At 42.4% G+C, this 21,922-nt stretch overlaps 1 protein-coding gene across 3 annotated transcripts in view; it reads left to right on the plus strand.

The window, feature by feature from the left end:
• Positions 1-21,922, plus strand: part of ATL2 (atlastin GTPase 2) — a 153,404-nt gene that overhangs the window by 127,117 nt on the left and 4,365 nt on the right. For all 3 annotated transcript variants that reach the window (XM_089693271.1, XM_089693270.1, XM_089693269.1), the window contains exon 12: positions 4,435-4,866. In XM_089693271.1, coding sequence (XP_089549397.1) covers positions 4,435-4,866 — 432 coding nt within the window. The remainder of the gene's footprint in view (positions 1-4,434; positions 4,867-21,922) is intronic.

Genomic DNA, 21,922 nt, shown 5'->3' on the forward strand with positions numbered 1-21,922 from the left:
GTGTCCCAAAGACAACCTGATACGTCAGTTTCTTCATAATTAAACACTGCATGCTTAACTTCTGCTGGGCTGTATTGGGTTCACCTTTACTTAGGCCATGCAAGTGTGACACCAATAAGGAGCTAATATAGCTTGGTGATAGGTAACAGCAGCACTTTCCTGTCCAAGAGAAGCACTTTACACCAGATTGCCAGACATTGGCATAGCACTCGGATTAATACTACTTTGTGTGATTGTCTATATAACCATACTGCATCCTAGTTGTTTGCAGTTTGACAAGGTTATTCTTATAACACAACCTTTTTCTGCAGATTAATACAATTGATATTGTAGTTTTAAAGCCATTTTTCTCTATTGTACATCCCAGGGTATCGCCATCTCCATTACGACAGGGTTTTGCTGCCACCTTGAGGTAATTGAACCCTGGCAAAAAAGACAGAAAATCCTTTCCTAAGCATAGCCTCTCCCCATTGGGTAAAGCTTCAGTTTTTTTTTTGCTAGTATGTTAGGTAGTGTGTGTGCAGTCTCTGCACAAAAAGTAGCTAGCTTTTCAGTTATTCCATCAGGCACTAGGAGACTAGCTATTTGCGGATCCATTTTCCTGTGGCTTTTCTACTCCCAGAGGCATGTTACCTGGACCTCATTATGGACATGCGGGGATGTCTTGTAATGTAGCCGTTCTGCAAAGCAGGGAGCCCCAAAAGTCCCTGAAGGCCCTTGTGGCATTGGCCACTATAATGGGTGGATACTGGACCCCCTAGGGGACCCTGTGGCATGGGCTAGTGAGTGCCTCAGGGTAGTCCCAGCTGTGAGTTTTTATCTTGGTTGACTATGCTGCAGGTTGAGCGGTGGCCATCTTGAAATCCCACATATGAACAGCAGTATGCACCCTTGTGGGACTGCAGGTCACAGCAAGACAGCTCATAAGTGGGACTACAGGTTGCAGCAGTAGCAGTTACCTTGTAGGACTACAGGTCTCTGCAGACCAATTGTGAGACTACAGGTCGCAGCAGAGAATTTCCTTCTTTGTGGGACTACAGGTCGCAGCAAGTATTAGGAGACCACACAACTGCCAGGAGGGCACCCTGGCAGATTTAGTAGGAAATCTCCTGCGGTATCCAACGCACTGGTGCTTATTGGCATATTGCCCTCTAGACTGACTTAGGCTGCTTCTCCCAGCTAGGGTCACGGGTTTATCTTAAACCCTAAAGGCCTTTGTGAGTTTTCTTGCGGAAGTTGTCCGGACTAATTTGAAGTTACCACTTCCCAAGACCTATAATCCAAAAGTTAAAGGATTTGGAACATGACATTCACCACAACATCCTCAATCCTTTCCAATACATCCTCATTTAAAGGATGTTTTGTACGTTGACTGGGCTCACCCTGACAAGGTGTTCTGGCAAAAATGTTTGCTCAGCAAAACCCTATGGAGAGTGAGTTCACTAAGAAATGGAGAATGCCTTCTGTATATGTGGCAGTTTATCTCATTAAGACCTCACATGTCCAGTGGATGAGGTCCCGGCATTTAAAGATGCAAGGGACACACGTCTAGAGGCCTTATTTAAAACCTTGTTTGCGCTGGAATGGGGGCAGCTTAACATGCCGGCAATTATGGCTAATGTTAATTTCCGAACACATGCGCAGGATTTTATGGCTGAAGTATTGGTAAGCGAAAATACCATGCAAGAAGCAAATGGATTGTTTACCTTTACAAGAGAACCTTTGTTTTGGCTCTGCCTTGGACCATCCAGAAGGTAACTGTGGGAAAGAGAACTCTGTTATCTCATGAAAAGGAGGCAAAGCCACAGTTCAAAAACCAATTGGTCCTTTTACATCCAAGAAGCATTCTTTTTGCTTCTCTCAAGTCTCAGGCTCTAAGCCAAAACCCCAGTTCTAATTCTGCAAGAAGTCATGGACTCCAAAGCCCTCTAAGTCGGGGAACATTTACTCTTCACGATGAAGTGGTGTACCAACTCGCTTGAGTTTGGGGGGGGGGGGGGGATCACTTGCAGGCCAAAGGGAGATTGCAAATGAAAGGGTCCATGACATATTGGATGGCAGCTATGACCTGGAATTTCAGTGCCTTCCCACGCCGCTCTTCTTGCTTTCAAATTTTTCTTTGAATCGACAAAAAGGCTTGCTTTTTTGTAAGCTCTCGATCATCTTCTGTTTGATCATTCTGGTTCCAGAGGGCAAAAGGTTTTTTAGTTTCTACTGGAATGTCTTCATGGTTCCCAAACTGAATTACAGTGTTTATCCCATCTTGGACCTCAAGAGACTCAACAAGTTTCAATGGGTGTAGATGTTCTGGGAGGATTTAGTTTGATCAGTGGTGGCCTCTTTCCTGGCAGCAGTGGATTTCAAAGATGCTACCTGCATGTTCCACGCTTCCCATTTCACCAAAGGTTTATGCAGTTTGCAGTAGGGCTAGCACTGTCAGTTTGTGGCCCTGTCTTTCAGCTTGTCCAGTGCTTCCAGGTCATCAAGGTCCTGACTCAGCTCTTGTGTTCCCTCTGGTATCCCTGTTATTTAGGGTACATGGACTGCTTACAATCTGCGGGAACAATCTGCTTTGCTTCTGGAGACAAATGTGTCTCACGTGGTGCACATTGTGGGTTGAGAATAAGGCTGATTTCTGTAAATTCAGAACCCATCCAAACCTCTCCAAAGGTTGGAATATTTGGGCTTTCCCTGCATACTGTTCAGGAAGAGTAGAGTGCGCTTCCCTCCAGACAAATGTCTTTCTCTAAGGACTCAGGTGGACTTTTCCTAAACGCGAACAAATCCCTCAATTCACCTTTGCATTAGGTTTCTGAGAAAGATGGTAGTCCTTTTCCCAGTTTTATTTCAGGTCCCTCCAACCGAATGTTGTGGCATCATGGAATAGGAGGACACAGTCATTAGATTCCCCAGTGCCGTTACTCCCCAACATGAGACTGTCTCTGGACTGTTGGATCTGTTCACGGATGTTGGAAATGTCCTGGAGGGTCCTGATGGCAAACTCTAGCCTGCTGAGCTGGGGTGGAGTTCTGGACAAATTCCTGGTCACCAGAGGAGAGGTCATTGCCCATCAATAACCTGTAATTAAAGGCAATTTTTGTCTTGCCCTGCTACTCTACAGTGCAGTCTCAGAGCCTCCCTGTAAGGGTGTATATACGGTCTTGAGCCAATGAGGAGAGAGCTGCGGCTCTCATGCACGTCCCTGGAGATCGAGATGGGGCTCAGGAAAGTATGGGGGGGGGGGGGGCTGAGTGGGAAGGTTTTTAGCTTAATGCACAGAATGCATTAAGGTGAAAAACCTTCTGCCTTCTACCACTTTAAGTACAATCAGGGGTCAAATTTCCACCTTGGTTGTCCATTTTCAGAGAGAGATTGCTTCACATTCCTTGGTGGTTTGTGCAAGGCGTCACACATAGTTCTACCAGTCAAGACTCCGTAGGACTACAGTTTATTTTTTTTCTATATTGCAGAAATCTCCATATGAACCGACACAGGTTATTTTTCTGGTTGCCATTACTTGGTGGTTCTACAGCTGTCATTTTTACCAAGGTGGTTTCTTTGTTCTATCTCAACCAGTGTTGCCATCTTTTTTGTCCTAAACCTCAGATGCCAGGGGAAAAGGCACTTGACACCTTGGATATGATTTGTTCTTTTAGGGGAAAAGGCACTTGACACCTTGGATATGATTTGTGCTTTTAGGTGTTACTTGTAGCTGACTGCTTTAGTTCATCAGTCTTATTCCCTCTTTGCTTTTTGAAAGCTGTGTCATGCAGCTTCCAAATATACCATCTCTCGATGGATCCATTGAATTATATCTTTATCCTTAGAGTCTAAAAGGAAAAAGACCACTAACTTTGGTAATTTTTCATTCTACCAGGAGGGTCGGTGTCTCCTGAACTATTCATTATCAGACTTCGGTAGCTAAGGTTTGCAAAGCTGCTACCTGGCCATCTGTTCATACTTCTTTTAAGTTTTACAAAGTGGATGTTCAAACTGCTGAGAACACTACCTGTGGTCAGTGGGTTTTAGTTGGTTTGCTGAGGCCTGTTCCTGAGTTGACCTCTCCTCATATTCAGTGCTTTTGGAAATCCCTTTTGTAATGGAAATAAAGACACCCTGTGTCCTGGGATACATCACAGGACACGGGATTCCACCCCTCTGTTTTTGTGGTTTGCTACAAAAGCTTAAGCCTTGCCTTACAGGGAGGGGCTATGCCTAGGATGGGATTTTTTGTTTTTTTACCCTTCAATGTCCAATTATCTAAAGTTAGCAGCATTACCCTATTGTAATGGAGATGAAGATACCCTGTGTCCTTTGATGTACTCCAAACAAAAGGATTTTACAGGTAAGCCAAAAACCCAGTTTTTCTTAACCAATAGCAAAAGATCCCACTCTGTGTTCAAGAAGGTAATGGTGTATTTTGTTTTCCAATAGGTTTGTGGTGGAGACAAGCCATACATCGCTCCTGCAGACCTAGAGAGGAAGCATTTAGATGCAAAGGATGTGTGTGTAAAACAGTTCCGCTCAGTAAAGAAGATGGGCGGAGAGGAGTTTTGTCATCGGTACCAGGAACAGCTGGAGGCTGAGTTAGAAGAATCCTATGCAAACTTCATGAAACACAATGATGGCAAAAACATCTTCTATGCTGCACGCACCCCTGCCACTTTGTTTGCTGTCATGTTTGCCATGTACATTATCTCAGGAGTAACTGGTTTCATTGGCCTAAACTCTATAGCAAACATTTGTAACCTGATTATGGGACTAGCACTACTGTCCTTTTGCACCTGGGCTTATGTGAAGTACTCCGGAGAATTTCGGGATCTCGGAACCTTAATAGATCAGATTGCTGAAATTATATGGGAGCAGGTTAGTATCTCCAGCTGTATTTCTATTTATAGTTGTTTAGTAAGTGCTGTTACTCAAATGTTAACTAAAAAGACTTCCTGATTATTTTTTTTAATTATTTTTTTATTTATTTTTTTTGCTCCTAAGTTTCTACATAGGAAATGTTTTTTCTATTTAATTTGTATTGTCCCTGGTTACTTTATCTGTGTTCAATGTCCACATAGTCATGTCATATTTTTGTTGTAAAGGTCATTAATTCTATTAGTGCTTCGAGTGAGTGAGTTAGGATTCATGTATACACATGAATTGTGACTCCAGCGAAGGTATAGTCAATTCAAAATATCATTAGGATCATTTGCTGCAGGATGCAATATAGAGTTAAATGGTGTGACTTTAAAACTAATTTCAGGAACGTATTAATTTCTCTCTCGTTCATTGTAGGACACTGCTGAGATCTTGATCTAACGATTGAGTTATACCGCCACCTCCTTGAACGGGACTCTAGGCACAAAACAAAAAAACAGCTTAGAGCCGGCCTCTGATGCTGGTCAAACCCCCCAGCTGCTAGAGGGAGCTCAGGTTTTGGCTTAATGTTGAGTACAGACTTTAAGGTTTTTGTTGGAAATCTTAGTTTTCTGTTTTTTTTTTTTTGCAGGGATTTTTAATAAAAATGTGTCTTAAGCCTGGCAGATAGGCAGAATAATACACATCTTTGTAGTCCCTTCAGCTCAGCCATCAAGCACATGCTACATGCAGGGTCAGCTGTGACAGCCTTATACTGAATTCACAGGCAGCCTGTGAGTGTTCTTCACAGGGGCCACATATGACCAATCAGCCCTGGGTAGTCCGCGCTCCCCTTCTGACAGAAAGGTGGCCTGTCATGGGAAAGGTATACCCCTCTCTTCTTAGAATATGTTGAGTAATCACACCCTTGTTGCCTGCTGGACCCAAATGCTGCGACAGCCATGTTCCCTAAGGCTTTGCCCTTCTAGGGCACCATTTTCACCCACATTCTGCACATTTCTGGAAGAGAAATTGATGTGAGGAGAGACTCTGTTGTCTGCACTACCTACAGGTGTCATTGTGCAGCAAGCTAAACTGCTAGTTAGCTGGGTGATTACTGCCTTTGCTGTGCAACACTCAGGGGCAGCATGGTGGCAAGAAGATAATGGCTAGCAGCAAGTTTGTTGGGAACCTTTTTCTTCCTGGTCATGGTGGCATTTTAGAATCTGTATAGCAACAATGGTGCCCTCCCCATGGTCACCTTAAACCTGTTTTTAATGATGTCTTCTGCCTGATTATCTATATCTTCAGAGTTCCCTGGGCTGCTTTGGCTGTGGCCCTTTCCTCAGCTTCACTCCAGGAGGATTTTCCCACACTTGTGCAGACTTTCATGCCACTTAACACCCTGCTTTACTAATCCTGATTGCAGAGGTTGTATTTATACCCCCCATAATTTATCCAGCATTGATAAGGTTCTGTCCTTGTTCAGACTGACAGCTCAGCCTTGCAGGTTTTACCAGCACTATCCTCAAATTTAGGATCCCTGATGCCATTTAAAAAAAAATCTTCCAGTACTTCCATGTTTTCCTTTCACCCTCCCTTCAGAGAGTTGAAGAACCTTGCTAGTTTTCCTCTTGATAAGTAGCGGATTGTGCCCATTGAGGTGGCCTGTCTTAAATGTTGGCTGCCACAACTGTGGATCCGGCAAGGGCCTATACCTGCTATAGCCCTTTTCAGTGGGGAAGACCCCGCATTCAAGTGATGGGGTGTGCCCTTGATGACCATGTTTCTCTGGACAGGTTCCATCGTGCAACCTGCCTTGGCAGTGATATTTGCCTGTCAGATTTTCGCTGTCTGGGTCCAGGCCTTCAGAAAAGACCTGTTAGCAGTGCAAGACTATTCCCAGTTGCTGGAGCTTTTGGAGCCACTGAGGGTAAAAGTACATGCTTACACCAGCAGAATAAGCCTATGACTTTGCCTTTAAATATCTCTGTTTGTTGTTGCAGGTTCAGTGGTGACCCTACTGTATGGTTTTTCTTCTGCATCCTTGGGTTCGCCAGGTGCTCACTCCTGTACTATTACGGATTGGATTTAGGGCATCCCCATCTTTGGGTTATCTGGGCAACCTCCATCTGGGAAAATTAACCATTTCAGACCCTGCAGGAGCTGACTCTTTGATTGGAATCTTTGTGTCTTACCTTGAATAGAGGTCTTTTCTCCCCAAGAAAGTTTTCATCTTTCTGTTTGCAAATTTTTGTACGCTTTTAGTCCTGTTCTATAGCAGATGGTGGACACCATTCATGTCAGTCCTATATGCCCAGCTTCCACTATAGTCTACACAGGATACTTCTGTCATTCCTGGGGCTAAATCAGCCCACTCTTTAATTAATTGCTTCATTGGGCCCCAAGGACCATGTTGTTCCTGGCCGGATGACTCTGAAATCCTGTCATGGAGTACGAGATGGCCTTTTTCCGATCTCAGAAAATCCTCATGATCAGGTTGGAGAGGGGTTCTGGTCACCCCCAGTGTAGGGAACTTTAATGGTGGTGGAATCGCCTCTTCCAATAATTATCACAAAGCTTTGGGTGCTTTGGTTGTCTCTACACAGCTGGATGTTTCAACTGGCTGGTTATCCGCCCAGTTTTTGGTTTGGCCATGCCACAGTGGTGGCCTACCTCAGTTGTCTGGAGGTAAATCCTGTAACTTAGCATGTTCAGCCTTAGTTACCATCTATGTCCTAGGCATTGTTGATGGTTGGAAGATTGCATCAGCTTGGCAGCACCTAGAATCCAGGGATTGGACCCTATACATGCTGGTGTTCTCAAACCTGTTTCTAGGTGGGAAATACCAGATATTTGGACATTCTGCCCTTCAGGTTTAGCATCTCACCCAACAGGTTATCTCTACATACAGGCATTTTTAGTAGTTATGTGAATATTCCGGTAGCTCAGAAGGATTGCCACAGCTTGTTCTATGTCCTTCTTTCTCCTGTACCCCTCACTTATCTGCTCCACAGGGTACAGTTATGTAGGGCTTCTAGAGGTAGTCTAGCTGCTGTTTGGCCCAGGTGGATTTGGTGTTCTGGCTTGATCAGGCTCCTGACTGAGACTCTATGGTTCTTCCTGAATTACCTGTTCGGAGTCCCAAGAACCGATTAATGCCTTTCTTTGCCTTACAGGCTTGGTTGTTAGAGCCCAGGTCTTTGAAGATGAGGCTTGTTTTGACTTGTGATTCCCATGCTGTTGAAAGATAGAAATCTGCTTCCTCTGGATCTGCTATTGCTTTGGATGACCTATATTGCTTGGTGAGGAAAGGATGACCTATATTGCTTGGTGAGCAAAGGAACCTCTGATAATACTCCATGGGAAAAACCTGACCTTATAGTAGAATTTCAGCATAAACCTATATGGTCTTAAATCTCTCCTCCTACCTATGCTGACTAACTTATGTAAAAAGTATGTATATCAGGGTTGTGGAAATTTTTGAAAAAACTACTTGTCCAAGGGACTAAATCGGTGTCCCAATCTACTTGTCCAGATAAAATTTTTTTTTTTCTTTTTTTAACCAAAACCGTATTTAAATTGGAGGAGATTAGGAATGTTTTAATAACAAAAGTGGTTTTATGGCGACTTAAACGTTTAATATTTTTAACATGGCGCTGTTTATCTCCTCCTCCCCACCCTGCCTGTCTCCAACACCACACCCGGAACTAGCAGGGAGACCTTGCAGTGTAATGAGCACTGATTGGGTGCTTGTCAGGAAAGGGGAGTGTCGGGCTTATCCTTTATCCTTTTCGCTGCCAAAGCCATTTTTGCATTTTTTGCACAAGATTTAGAGAAAATCATTTTAGGCCTGAAGATCACACAAAACCCCCAAACATATATTTTCTGAAATCGGAGACCCTAGAAAATAAAATAGTGGTAGTTCCAATTTTTTATGTTGCATGATATTACCACAAAATTTCAGTAAAATATACAAGTTAGTTAATTTTAGGGCACAAAAATAGCAATAAATTACATTATTTTTTTGTAAAATTTAAAAGATGAGGCTGCAGCAAGTAAATAGATATCCAGCTTGTCAAATCTTAAATTTGCATCCACTCGTGAAATGGTGACGAACTTCAGTACCCTATATTTTCTGTAGGTGACACATTTAAAGCCCCTTCTAGGTAATTAGTATAGTGTTATGGAGGAGGTCTGGTGCTGGAATTATTGCTCTCACTCTGGCGTGCGTGGCGATATGTAACGTGTAGCACAATTGACTTTTTCATGCGCAGGCGCCCCAGCGTGTGCTTTTACGTTTGTATGTTCGTATATGTGGGGGGTGGGTGGGCTCAATTTTTTTTTTTGGGGGGGGATGTTATGTGCTTGGGTTTAACTTTAATTTTTTACAATCTTTCCCGGAATCTCTCAGCAGGGACCCGGAAGTGACATCATAACGTCACTTCCGGGTCAGGAGAAGAAGGGGAGGGGAGTGGAAGTGTCTGCTCTCCTCCCTCCCCTCTAGCCGCTGACGGTGAGCTTGTAATGGGCCGCAGAGCTTGGGAGACAGTGGGTGTGGGGGGGGGGGGGGCGAAGAGGCTGGCACTCTCTGGAAGCAATCGGCGGCAGCACTGCCGCCCGAATGCTTCAACCTGACAGGGGAACCCTGCTGCTTGCCCGCAGCAGGGCTTAATGTAAAAAATAAAAACTACCTGCCCTGCACCCCGGAACTACATGTCTCGGACGTCGGGCGATAGGAATTCAACATCCCTGTATATACTTGCCTATTTTTGGCCTGCTCCTGTCTGGTCAAATGATCCAGCTATCCTGTGTCAGCCAATGGCAGCTGCAGAGGAGAGGAGGGAGTGCTGACAACAGCAGGACATGGAGACCTATGGGTGACATCATGGCTCCAGGCTTTCCAGCCATGGTCAAGCACTCTGTCCTCTCCCCTGCAGCCACCACTGGCTGACACATTGGGTCATGTGACTGAACCAGACATCTTTGTTACACAGGTTAGTCAGAGAAGGGGGGGGGGGGTACATTTTTAAGAATAGTTAGGTTCAGGCTGGAATTTTACTTTAACTCTCAGGTCTGGTTCAGCTTTTTGGTCCTGAGAGCCATGAAGAGATTATTCTAAGCAGTACGTTGGCTCTATTCTAGGAGCCTACTGGTCTTCCCTTCTTTGAGAGCTGTACGGTGTCCTTTTTCTTTCCTCTGTATGATCTCATGTGCCTCAGTTGGGAAGTGTTTTTTTTTTTTTCTTTTAATATATTCTAAGCTGGTGGCCTTGTCCTGTGTAGAACCCCTTCTAGCCCTACACAGGAATGCAGTGGTGCGGAGGCTTAGAGCCTTTATTCTTTCTAACTTCGTTTTTAGCTTGTACCACAATTTGGACATGATTCCCCATCTTTTTGTCAAGTTGCAGTGCCTGACATGGAAGTCCTTTCTTGCTTTTTCTAAATGTTTTTCGTGCTGTGAAGGTTATCTCGGTGGTTGCCTTTGTTTGGTTTTTCTGACTACTTTTTGGCTTGCCTAAAGGTTTGGGTTTTTTTCAGGACATTGGGCCTTTTATCCTGCTGCACCTGGCTCTTGCATGATTCTCAGTCAGGATATTTATATTAAAGTGTTACTAAACCCAGGACCCTGCAATCACTCTATCTGGTCTCCCACAGTACACACAACATGGAAATAAAATTATTGTAGTAAATTTAAACTGCTAAATACATTTTTTTGTCAGCAGTTAGAGCAGTCTTGTGACTTCTATCAGTGTCCAGCTGAGCACTGGTTAGTCTTGTAGTTTTCATTCTCCTCTGACTGCCTTATGAGACTGCATAACCCCTGACCCTTTGTCTGGACAGTGCTAATTGGCCCTGTGCTGATCAAATGTACCCTCCCAAATGAAAAAAACAACAACTTAGCAATATACACTAAACTGAGCATGTGCACAGTGCCTCCTAGAGCTCTGTAATATCAGCAGATGGATTGAGAACAGTAGAAGGGGAGGATCAGAGAAGACAGGATCAGACAGCCTTCTTACACAATGCAGAGGATTAACCCCTTTGGTTCCACAGTGAGTATAACAAGCATGCTGTACCTCATACACAGGCTGCTTTTACTGTTGTGGGTTTAGTAACAATTTAAGGTGATCCACCTCTGTTTTTGAAGCCTGTGTGTTTTTACAGGCGGCATGTACTTGGAGAGTCCCCACACCCCTTTGTGGATACTGCTTTGGAACATTCCAATGGTCAGACGTCAAGATCTCCAGTGTCCTTCAATGAATGGAAAAGAAAACACAATGTTCACTGAGGGACACAGCAGTTGCCATTCTGGTTGTTATATCTGTGTCCGGTTCTTACTTGCTTTGTGACTGACCTGTCTTCTACCATTTGGGGGGTTTGGCCGCAGTCACGGTCTTCCACTAGGCTGTTTCTTTTGTTTTGTGCCTAGTGTCCTACTCCTGAAGGTGGCACCTTAACCCAACAGTGATAAATATCTCAGCTGTGTCCTTCAAGGAACATAGAGAAAAGGATTTGATGTTTGAGTACCAAAAAAAAACTTTTTTTGATGAGGGTATAAGTAATGCACCCACATGTTTATCAAAGTTGATATAACCTAGATTTTGCTGTGCATTGCCTACAGAAATCCTATACTGACAGTATTCTATCTTAAGCAGGGAAGGGTAAAACCTCTGTCATGTTTTTTATTCCCTGTCCCCATTGGTGAGATTTCCATTATGTCTTTTCCTGGATACACAGCAAGAAGTGAGATGCAATGTCCCTGAAGTAAGGTGAGTTTCTTTCTTAGCCAGTTGTTGCTGCATCAGCAAGTAAGGAGAAGCCTCCTCATGGGGACACCATCTCCAATAATGACTTTAGGAGTGGCCATCTGTACAGAGACTGAGAGCGAGTACTTCAGATGGGGACATAGACAACAACAGAGATGTGACAGAGGTTCTAACCATTCTCTAATCTACCTAAGAGTATGAAAATGTTTTGACTGGGATTCCACATGGCATACTGTGGGAGATTTATCAAGAGATTTGTTTTAAATATTTCCTGAAGATAACTTGCAGAATTAGCTGTAAGTAGTGACTAGATTCTTATGCCTCACTTCGTAAATAGTGACCTTTGTGCCAGCAATTCTGTGCAGCAACATCTCTATGGTTTTCAGGATTGAATTTAGACTTTTCTTTACTTCATCGTGAAGCAACACACATTTTTCTTTACCAACTTTTATTAGGAATCTTTACATAAAACTAAATAAATTAAGCCTGCGTAACCCATAAAATATATTTTTTGCAGGTAAAAATGTGCATTTTTTTTTTTTACTCTGCGGTCTGTAAGGCTTTGCAATGCCTGATCCTGTAGACAATTCAGTAAGCTGTCTGCCTGTACCTTGTATGGGTAAGCAGTTACTGAATGGCAAGAAGAATCCATGAACTATGAGAGCGCTCATCAGCTACAGGCCATAAGCTGCAATGGATGACGGTACCTGTAGGCATTTATTCACAGGAAACTGTGAATGAATGATGCAGCTGATATCACAGTAAGGGGGGGTTGGGGTGAGAGGAGGCAGGAGGTGGAATGTGTTATATATATTCCACCCTAAATATCGGTGGAACATCTGACATGTTCCAAAGGTGAACTTCACCTTTTTAATCGTAAAGATGTTGGTATCATCAACTTTCTGTGTTTTTGTTTTCTGTTTTGTTTTTGTTTTTCTTCCTGAGGTACATACATTTTTGGTAGTCCTCTTTATAAGAAGCTGTTTTTGTTTTGTTTTTTATTTTTTTTTATTTTTTTTTGTAACATTCCATCTTTTTTTTTTTTTTCCTATCTGTAAAATTGGTGTACGTTCACCATTTGACTTTGCTAGCTTTGGTTTTTTAGAAATAACTGGCTAGACTTTTTTTGTAGTATGTAGTTCACCATTCTAAAAACAAGTCAAATAAATATGTTCCTGCAGTACCACATAACGTGCCACAATTACAGGAACAAAATCCTTTTGGCTTAAAAAGAAAAGACATCCTTTCCTCTTTAATTCTTAAAAGAAAAAAAGCATTCCCCTTGTTTCATTACTGGTTAAAGGAAGGATAAGGCAGAGCGTTAACTACTCATAGATCTTACGTTTTATCGTTACTGGAAGAAAAAGCACGCAGACTTTTCAGATTAGGGAAGGAGCAGCTCTCTACAGCACAAGTCATGAAATGGAGAATCTACAGTGAGATGCTGGGCATAGAAGGCTCAAATTTTGGCTGTTCAGTCTGAAGGAGAAGGTGAAAATCACTCCATTCCCCCCATCTGCTCTAAATAGCACGGACAGAGAACTTTTCAATTTATTTACGCAGCCACAACACCTATGCCTACTGAAATACAATGGAGCTGATGAACAGGGACTGGACCTGAAAGGAAGCGGTCACTGTTTGGCTAGTAATTTTCATCCAGCTCAGCCAATTAAAGAATTCGAACTGTCTGTGCCCAGCTTTAGGCTACATTCACTATAGCGGTGTGCAGTTTTGCTTGTATTTAATAAAGGCACAGAAAACTTGTCTCATTTGTGATGTCATTTATTGTTGATGACACCCGCAAATGCTACAAGCAGATGTGTTTTTTTTTAAGAAAAGACGCATGACAAACGTGGTTTAAAAACACTTCAAGCTCAAAAAGGTGCAGGAGCTACTTTGCCATGTTTGTCACATGCCCTATGTGTGTAGCATGACAGTCGATGCAAAAACACGCATATCAACCACGTCTGGTGTTGCGCATCATAGTTTGAATAGGGCTACTAAGAGAAGGCAGTTCTGCTGCCATAATGAGGTCTTCTTTCAGTGCAGGATAGGAGCAAAAATACAGTAAATGTAGTAATATATATACAGTGTGTGTGTGTTGCATCATTGTCCATGTGTACTGTGAAGCTCCATCCAATCGACTTTGCTGCATTTGGCTGAATCTGGGCTGACAGTATATCTCTAAACACTGCAGAATTTATCCGGCTGCTTCTGTCTTCTGTCACATCATTAATAAACACCAATGACCCAGTGCCACTGGAAGCCATGCATGCCCCACACTGCCTCCACCATGTTTTACAGATGACGCTGTGTGCTTTGGATCATGAACTGTTCCAAGCCTGCTCCACACTTTTTTCTTCCCGTCATTCTGGTACAGATTAATCTTAGTTTCATCCATCCAAAGAATGCTTTTCCAGAACTGGTCTGGCTTTTTTAGATGGTTTTTGGCAAAGTCTAATCTGGCTTTTCTATTCTTCAGACTTATGAATGGTTTGCACCTTGTGGTGAACCCTCTGTATTTGCTCTGGTGAAGTCTTCTCTTGATTGTAGACTTTGACAATGATACGCCCACCTCCTGGAGAGTGTCCTTCACTTGTCTGGATGTTGTGAATGGGTTTTTCTTTACCATAGAGAGGATCCTGCGATCATCAACCACTGTTGTCTTCTGTGGACATCCATGCCTTTTTATGTCGCTGAGCTCACCAGTATGTTCTTCTTTCCTCAGAATGTACCAAACTGTTAATCTGGCCACTCCTAATGTTGCTGCTATCTCTCTGATGGATTTGTTTAATTTTTGAAGCCTTACAATGGCCTGTTTCACTTGCATGGACAGCTCCTGTGAACACATGATGTATGTTCACAGCAAGAGTTTCCAAATGCAAATAGCACGCTTAGAATCAACTCCAGACCCTTTACCTGCTTAACTGATGAAGAAATAACTAAGGAGCAGCCCACACCTGGCCATGAAACAGCTTTTGATTCAATTGTCCAATTACTTTTGGTCCCTTGAAAAAGGAGGGATGGCTAATCTTAAGAGATGTAATTCCTATACCCTGCCTCCAATGTGGATGTACATACCCTCAAATTAAACCTGAGAGTGTGCACTTTCAGCCCATATCAATTAGATAGCTTGAATATATTTTGGTAAATATCTGAAAAAAAATAGAATTAGGCCTGTGGCCAAATATATATGGACCTAACTGTGTGTGTGTGTGTGTGTGTGTGTGTGTGTGTGTGTGTTTTATATAAATTTTATTTTTTTTTATTATATTTATAATTTAAACTTAAGACAGTAATGATAAATCTCTCCAAATTTGCAAGTAATAGTTTTTATGCTGTCATCACACTTTCATGATCCACGTGAAGAGGTGTGAAATGTTCTTCAGTGGAGTAATCTTGAATGAGGGGAAGAATGTTCTCAGCAGTACTTTCTGTGGGAGAGGATGGGTAATAAATGGCTCCTTACAACACATTTTAGGGTACACTGTGGAGGATGGAGTTATAAGACAGTTAGTTATGTTGCTTCAATCCGGCAGGTGAGTTCTGCTGTCTTCCTGCTAGTCATAGGAGGATACCTGCCTCTCTTAGACAAGCTTATAGTAAACCTGTACTGAGCTAAACATGTAGGCTTCCAATGCTGAAAAAAATTTTAATCTAATTGTACAGAACACAGGAATTGATGCTTAGACCATTTATTTTTAGTGGTTATATGCCACTGCCATCAGGTGATTGAACACAGGCAAAATCGTTGCTGGCTATTGACGTGTTGTGCATAACCTTAGGTTCACACTTCTGAGGGCCATGCAGCCCACATTTGCTCAGGCACTGCAGTCTATTCATTTGAATGGACTGCTGTGCCCATGTATCTCACAGAAAAAAAGGTGCTGGTACCTTTTCAAAAACACGTCTGCAAGAAAACCGCATGGTCTTTTTGACCATGTGGCCTCCCTGCGGTTCCTGCACCTACAAACGCGCTTCGGGTTGAGATGCGTGTGCATGCCATTTAGAATGAATGGCAGCCCCATGCATCTCGTAAGAGCAGTGCGATTTGACTGCGGGTGTGGAACAGGTGTGATTCCTGCTCCTGTAACTAGCCCACAATCTGCAGGCAAGTGTGAACCTAGCCTTGGACTCCTTCCTGTGCACTTCCAGCTAAAATTTCTGGTGAAAATAGAAACTGATATTTTTTTTAATCCTGGTTTGGATTTTCATGCATATTTTCTCACTTATTGTACTTGGGTGATTAGTACATGTATTATTACGTACCATATATTTAAACTTATCTTGAATTTGCACTTTTGGTATTTATAGCACAACACAGTTATATTTGTCTAGGCCTAAGAACTACCTTGTTCCTGTGCAGGACCAGATAGGGTTCTCTACAGGATAGGGCTGCTAGTTCAGAAACTCGTCTTGAGGAAATTATGGTAACTAGGAATGTAACCTTATGCATGAGTGTGTAAATGGGACCATCTCTGGAGTGCCAAAATAATCAAATTTAGATCCTACAGCGTCACAGTGGAGCACACAGGGGAGCCACATGTTAGACACTCCTGTATGAAAGTCGTAATCAAGGAATAGGAAGCTAGCGGTCTTTGAACAAGATCGCATGAACTGCGATCTGACCTTGATAGTATTTGATGCTTCTCATGGAGAATTTCCTGGGGTGTGAGGTGAAACCTTGTGGCAAGTAGACTTTCCATCCTTTAGCATCATGAGGAATACTGATTCAGAGATGCTTCTGTCTCTTAGAATCTAGGCTTTACAAGCCATGCCATGAAAACTAGGACCCTTGAAGCAGGGTGATAAACTGAAACAGGAGATCTGAGTGATTTGCAGGAGTCCAAGGAGCTTTCATAAAAAGTCTGATCAGGTTTGAGTACCATACCTGCCTAGACCAATCTAGAACTTTTGAGGATAACCAGAATGTGCTCCAACTCAATCAATTTGCACTAATTCCACAGAGTCATCAGAGCATCCACTTCTTCCACTGGAGGAACTCTATACCTGGAGACAAATCTGTCCATTTTGTTTGAACTGGGAGGAAGGGGGTCCACATCTGACAACCTTTACCTTTAACACAGGTCCTGGAACACCCCTGCATGTAGAAACCATACTCCAGAATTCAGGTGCTGCCAGCTGAGGTAGTTTTTCTGCCAATTGTTCATGCAAAAAATGTCAATCGAGGACAAGGCTGAAGCATCAATTGCTGCTCGGGGAAAGATTCTTTTCACCTCCTGCTGTGGTTCAACTTCTCTTTCCTTTCTAATGATTGGTGTATGCCAGTCAGGTGTCCATCATGCACAGACAGCCAAAGCACCCAGAGCCCCAGGATGTTGACTAGATTTCTTTGATCCTCTACAACAACAAGGTGTCCAGGACTCCTCGAGAGGTCAGATGGCAGGGCCACAAACTGGGAAGTGTTGAAAACCCGCTTTAAAGCAAAGGAATTGTTGGTTTGGTGGCAAAATCGAGCTATGATAGTGATACACCCTTGAGGTTCACAGTGGCCAGAAAGTCTCCCTGATGGTGGGAGGCTATGACAGGTTTGGTGGATTCCATGTGAAATTTTTTAAGCTAGTGATCCCCTGCTTCAGTAGACCCAAAAGAGTAGCCAATTTCCACCAAAGATGGGCTGAAAAGTTGGAACAGTGTAGGGGGATACTGAAGTACTAGCATCTGTGATGCTGGCTGTTCAGATGTCTTCAACATATCCCTCATGCTGAAGATTTATCCTAGGGTTTGGGGGACTTACCATTCAGGGGTTTATGGGTCCGCTGGGAGTAGAGCATTGCTTTAAAATGTGAGGCCTGTGAGTAACTAAAGAGCCTCTTTGTGGCCTCCGAGGAGAAGGGGGGGGGGGGGCCTTCTTTGACTGAGTTCTATGCTCCTACTGCTCCGTTAGATGGGTACTCTTGACTCCAGTGAATTCCTTTGATGAGGGCATCCAGGCAAGTCTGAAGAGATGTCCTTCAAAGTGTATGCAAAGCAAATGTTTTTTTTTGCAGGCCGAGTGGAAACCCAACAGATGACATTGGTGCTCTGTATCTCAGTTTTAACCTCTTCCATGGTATGCTGACCCAGCAGCCCTAGTAACAAGAAGTTCTTGGTGCTCAGTCCCCACACCATACTCACAGATTGGGGTAGATTTACTAAATGCTGTGAATGGTAGCTAATCTGCTTCTAAATTCAGCTTGTTCAATTAAGTTTTGACAAAACCTGGAAGCTGATTGGTTTCTATGCAGAGCTGCACCAGTTTTTGCACACTCCAGTTTTATTACATCTCCCCCAATGAGTCTAGGGTTTCTTCTGGGACTGTGCCATGGCTTTGAACTTAAAATGTGTGCTCTGCAGCTAGTTCAGTGCACTCAGGTCTGGAAAATGCCTCAATGCAGAGCCCATTGCCCAAATGTCATTCTAGGCTAGCAATCTGGGTATGGCTTCCTATGCTAATGCTGAGGAAATGCTTATCTGGGTAGCTGCATTTAGTGGAGTCTTAATTTAAGAAAGTAATCTTGATAGAAGAGGAAAAATTAACTGGCAAAAAGGTTAGACTTTTCTTTCTATATCCTCTTGGACACTTGCAAAAAAAACAAAACAAAAACTGATGCATGCTGAGAGTAGGAGAGGCTATACCAGACTGGCCAACATTTTTTTTTTTTGGTGTCAAAATCCTCCTGTGGGTGGCAGTATAACCCCAACAGTCTCTGAATTCCTCTGTCCCTCAGTGAATGTGATTGAAATACTAGTTATCTGGCTGTCTCTGACTTCAGTACTTTAAGACAAGCATGCAGAGCAAATCTGAGAACCTTATCTGCATACTTGTTCTGAGGCATTGACTTTAAAAGTACTAAAAGCCTTGCAAGTTGGTGGGATGCAATGTAATGACTTCTGAATTTTCCCCAACATACCTGCATGTATGAATTATGGTCTGTTGTGTGTAGGGGCAGCTCTGTGGCTGGTGTGAATGGTCTCTTAGTGATGCTGATGTTCACAAGTTGTCACTAGTGATAGTTGCTAGTGTAACATGAGCCTAAGGCTTTAACCCAAAAGCAAACCTTTAATATATTGCAGTTTAGATGTGATGGCTGCATTCGTTTTCTTTTCTTAGACTTTCTTTCCTTTATTATCACCTGATTCAGCCAGTTCTCACGTAAGATGTAACAGAAGGCTGAGACAAACCATTTACCACTGACATGGGTGCTTACAATGTTTACCTTTTTGTTTATGTAAAACTTTTATCTCAAAAGAAAAAAACAAAAACAGTCATTGTAGCTATTTAAAAAAAGTGTGAGCTGGACTTTGGTTTCAAGTTGTTAGTGTATCGAAATCTGCTAGTACATCTACCACTTCCGTTACCCCAGATTATTAATGCTGCTGACCAAAGGTGTTTCTATTGCTCCTCCAGCCAGAGTGTAGGCACCCTAATGTAGCAGGTGTGTTACTGGCCAGATCACCAAGTGCAAACAGAGGGGGAACTTTTTGCAAAAAGAAAACTAATGCTGTCACCACATATAAAGATACATTTTGGGTTTAATATTGCTTTAAGTGAATTTTGTCACCTGACAAATGCCACTTCAGTACTGTCTTTAGTATGAGTGTCCTCAGCACAGGAATGGTATAAGGGACTATAGAACATTGTTTGCGATATCAATTCAGGGTACACAAGGACAGGAATGGATTTCTGGGAGGATCAAGTTTTTTTTTTGTTTTTTTTTGTTTTTTTTTGTGGCACTGACTTTATTTCACAGAAAAAAGATTATTTCCATGGGAATTTTTTTTTTCTTTTAACAGACAGCCAGCCAGTAAGTGACGGTCATTGTTAGATTTACATAGATTTAAGAGCATTCTCCAAAAAATACAAATACACAGGAGGAAAAGTATCATCCATAACAAGAACTGACTGGACAATGAAGGAACTGAATTGCACTGATGGAAACATCCATGGGTTCCCTCCTCCTGTAATCAAGGCGTTTGACAGTCTAAATTAAAAATTATGTATGTGGGCTAGTGCAGGCATTATCAAAATTATACCAGAAATTGATTTTTAAAGGTGCCTAGACATAACTCGGCTATTAAAGATACAAGCTTATTACAAAATGTTATCCCATAATAAAAAATCTGCTATTACAGCAATATTCATGAATTCCTTCTACACAATGCAATGATGTCCTACATCAAATAAGTACACTAATTGTGTACACACACACACACACACACACACACACACGCACGCGCGCGCACTCTCCCTGTCTCTCTTAGCATAATTGAGTACACCCCAACAGATTTGTCAGAAAACTTTTACTTTCCTTTCAGAATCAACATTTTCTATGGGACACTATACTACAAAATACTCCCACAAATGCGGGCCATTGCTTGCAAACAAGATTTGTTAAGTTGCACACAAAAAAGTATTTTTCCTAACAAATTATTTCAAGGCCATGTTGCAAAAATGAATACACCGCAATGAAAGTCTCAGGAGCAAAGCTAAATTGTAGACAACAAAATGCTAATTAACAAGAATTCAACTACAGGCGAGTCTAATTATTCATTAAACAGGTGTCCAGCAGACAGTTGATTATAAAAGGACATTACTTAATAAAGAAAACCCCTTCCCATTTCATGCTGTCAGCAATGTCATAAGGCCTGAGAAAGAAAATGATTTTTTACACAAAAAAGGTGAAGGCTAAAAGAACATCAGCAAGCTTTACCTATTTTGAATACTGTAGCGAAAGTGATCCAAAAATGTAACAAAGATGGAACTGCAGCCATCTCAGAGACATCCAGGCCGTCCATGGAAGTTAACACCTCTACAGGAGCGTCTTCTGATAAGGGTTGAAGAAAATCGACATGCAAATTTGCTGGAGTAAGTCTAAGAAGTAGAAAGCCAAACTGGGGTGATTGTTTCCCATGACACAATACAGCGTACGCTGCAGAGGAATGGCATGCATGGGTGTTGTCCACAAAGAAAGCGTCTCCTAAAGCCCATGTACAAAAAAGCTAGCCTAAAATTTGCCAGGGCCCATGCTGAAAAAGAAGAATGTTGGTCCTCTGTACTCTGGAGTGATGAGACCAAGATAACTGTTTTTGGAACTGATGGCTTCAAAACTGTATGGCGTCGCAAAGGTGAGGAGTACAAAGGAAAATGCATGGTGCCTACAGTGAAACATGGTGGTAGCAGTGTCCTTCTGTGGGACTGCATGAGTGCTGCTGGTGTGGGGGAGCTGCATTCATTGATGGTATCATGAATTCACAGATGTACTGCTCTATATATAGTAAGAGAAGATGCTACCATCACTCCGTGCCCTTGGTCGTCGTGCACTTTTCCAACATGACGATGATCCTAAAGCCACTGTTGCATTTCTGAAGAACGGGGTGAAAGTGAATCAGTGACCAAGTACTGTATATCTCCTGATCTGAACCCAATCGAACACCTATGGGGTATTTTGAAGAGAAGTTGAGCATCACTCTCCATCCAGCATCCAGGTTCTAAAAGAGGATGTTCTTAAAGAATGGATAAAGGTAGATATTGAAATGTCACCAACTTGTTCATTCCATGCCTAGAAGACTTGGTCCTCTCCTTAAAAATCATGGAGGTCATACAAAATATTAGATGTAGTAGTATTTTTTGTGAGGTGTATTCATTTTTGCATCCACTAATTTGAGTAAAACTGAAGATTTTGTAACCTAAGTTATAATATTAAACTTACTTTCATGTAATGAGCTAAACAAATGTTCTATAAAACTCCATTTTGTCAAAATTTTGGAAATTGTTCTTGAGTTCATTGAGATCTTGATTAAAATCTTACTTTTTAAAAGGGGTGTACTACTTTATGCTGAGAACTGTATATAAATAAATAACAGGCAGCTGCTCAGCCATAAGCTGACTTAAAAACAAATGTTTTTCTGCATTGGGGATGCCTAGATGGGGAAATGTTGATCTTGATGCATTTTGTGACAACACTCTGCTTCTTCACGCGGAAACTCAATCGTGCTATATACAATAACAATATACTGACATCATAGCAATGTGCAGGTTTTACTATGAACAAAATGAACATGCTCACTGTCCTTGCATGCAATATATCCAGGGGTACGGGTAGACCCTAAGCTTCCCTTGGATACCCCCTAGGTGACAGATGTGGGGGTACACAAACAGGCCAAACTGTGAGCTGGGGAGGAGAGGAGGAAAGAAAAAAACCAGAATGAACACTCTAATCTTGCCCCAAAAAGGGAATTTAGGCTAGGTCCACGCACCTGGTTCAGTAGGCGCACTAGAGTATAATGATGGGTACCAGTATA

The sequence above is a fragment of the Staurois parvus genome, unplaced genomic scaffold, assembly GCF_062004578.1.
Source record: "Staurois parvus isolate SC_StPar_1 unplaced genomic scaffold, SC_StPar_1.0 ptg000619l, whole genome shotgun sequence".
NCBI classification, from domain to species: domain Eukaryota; kingdom Metazoa; phylum Chordata; class Amphibia; order Anura; family Ranidae; genus Staurois; species Staurois parvus.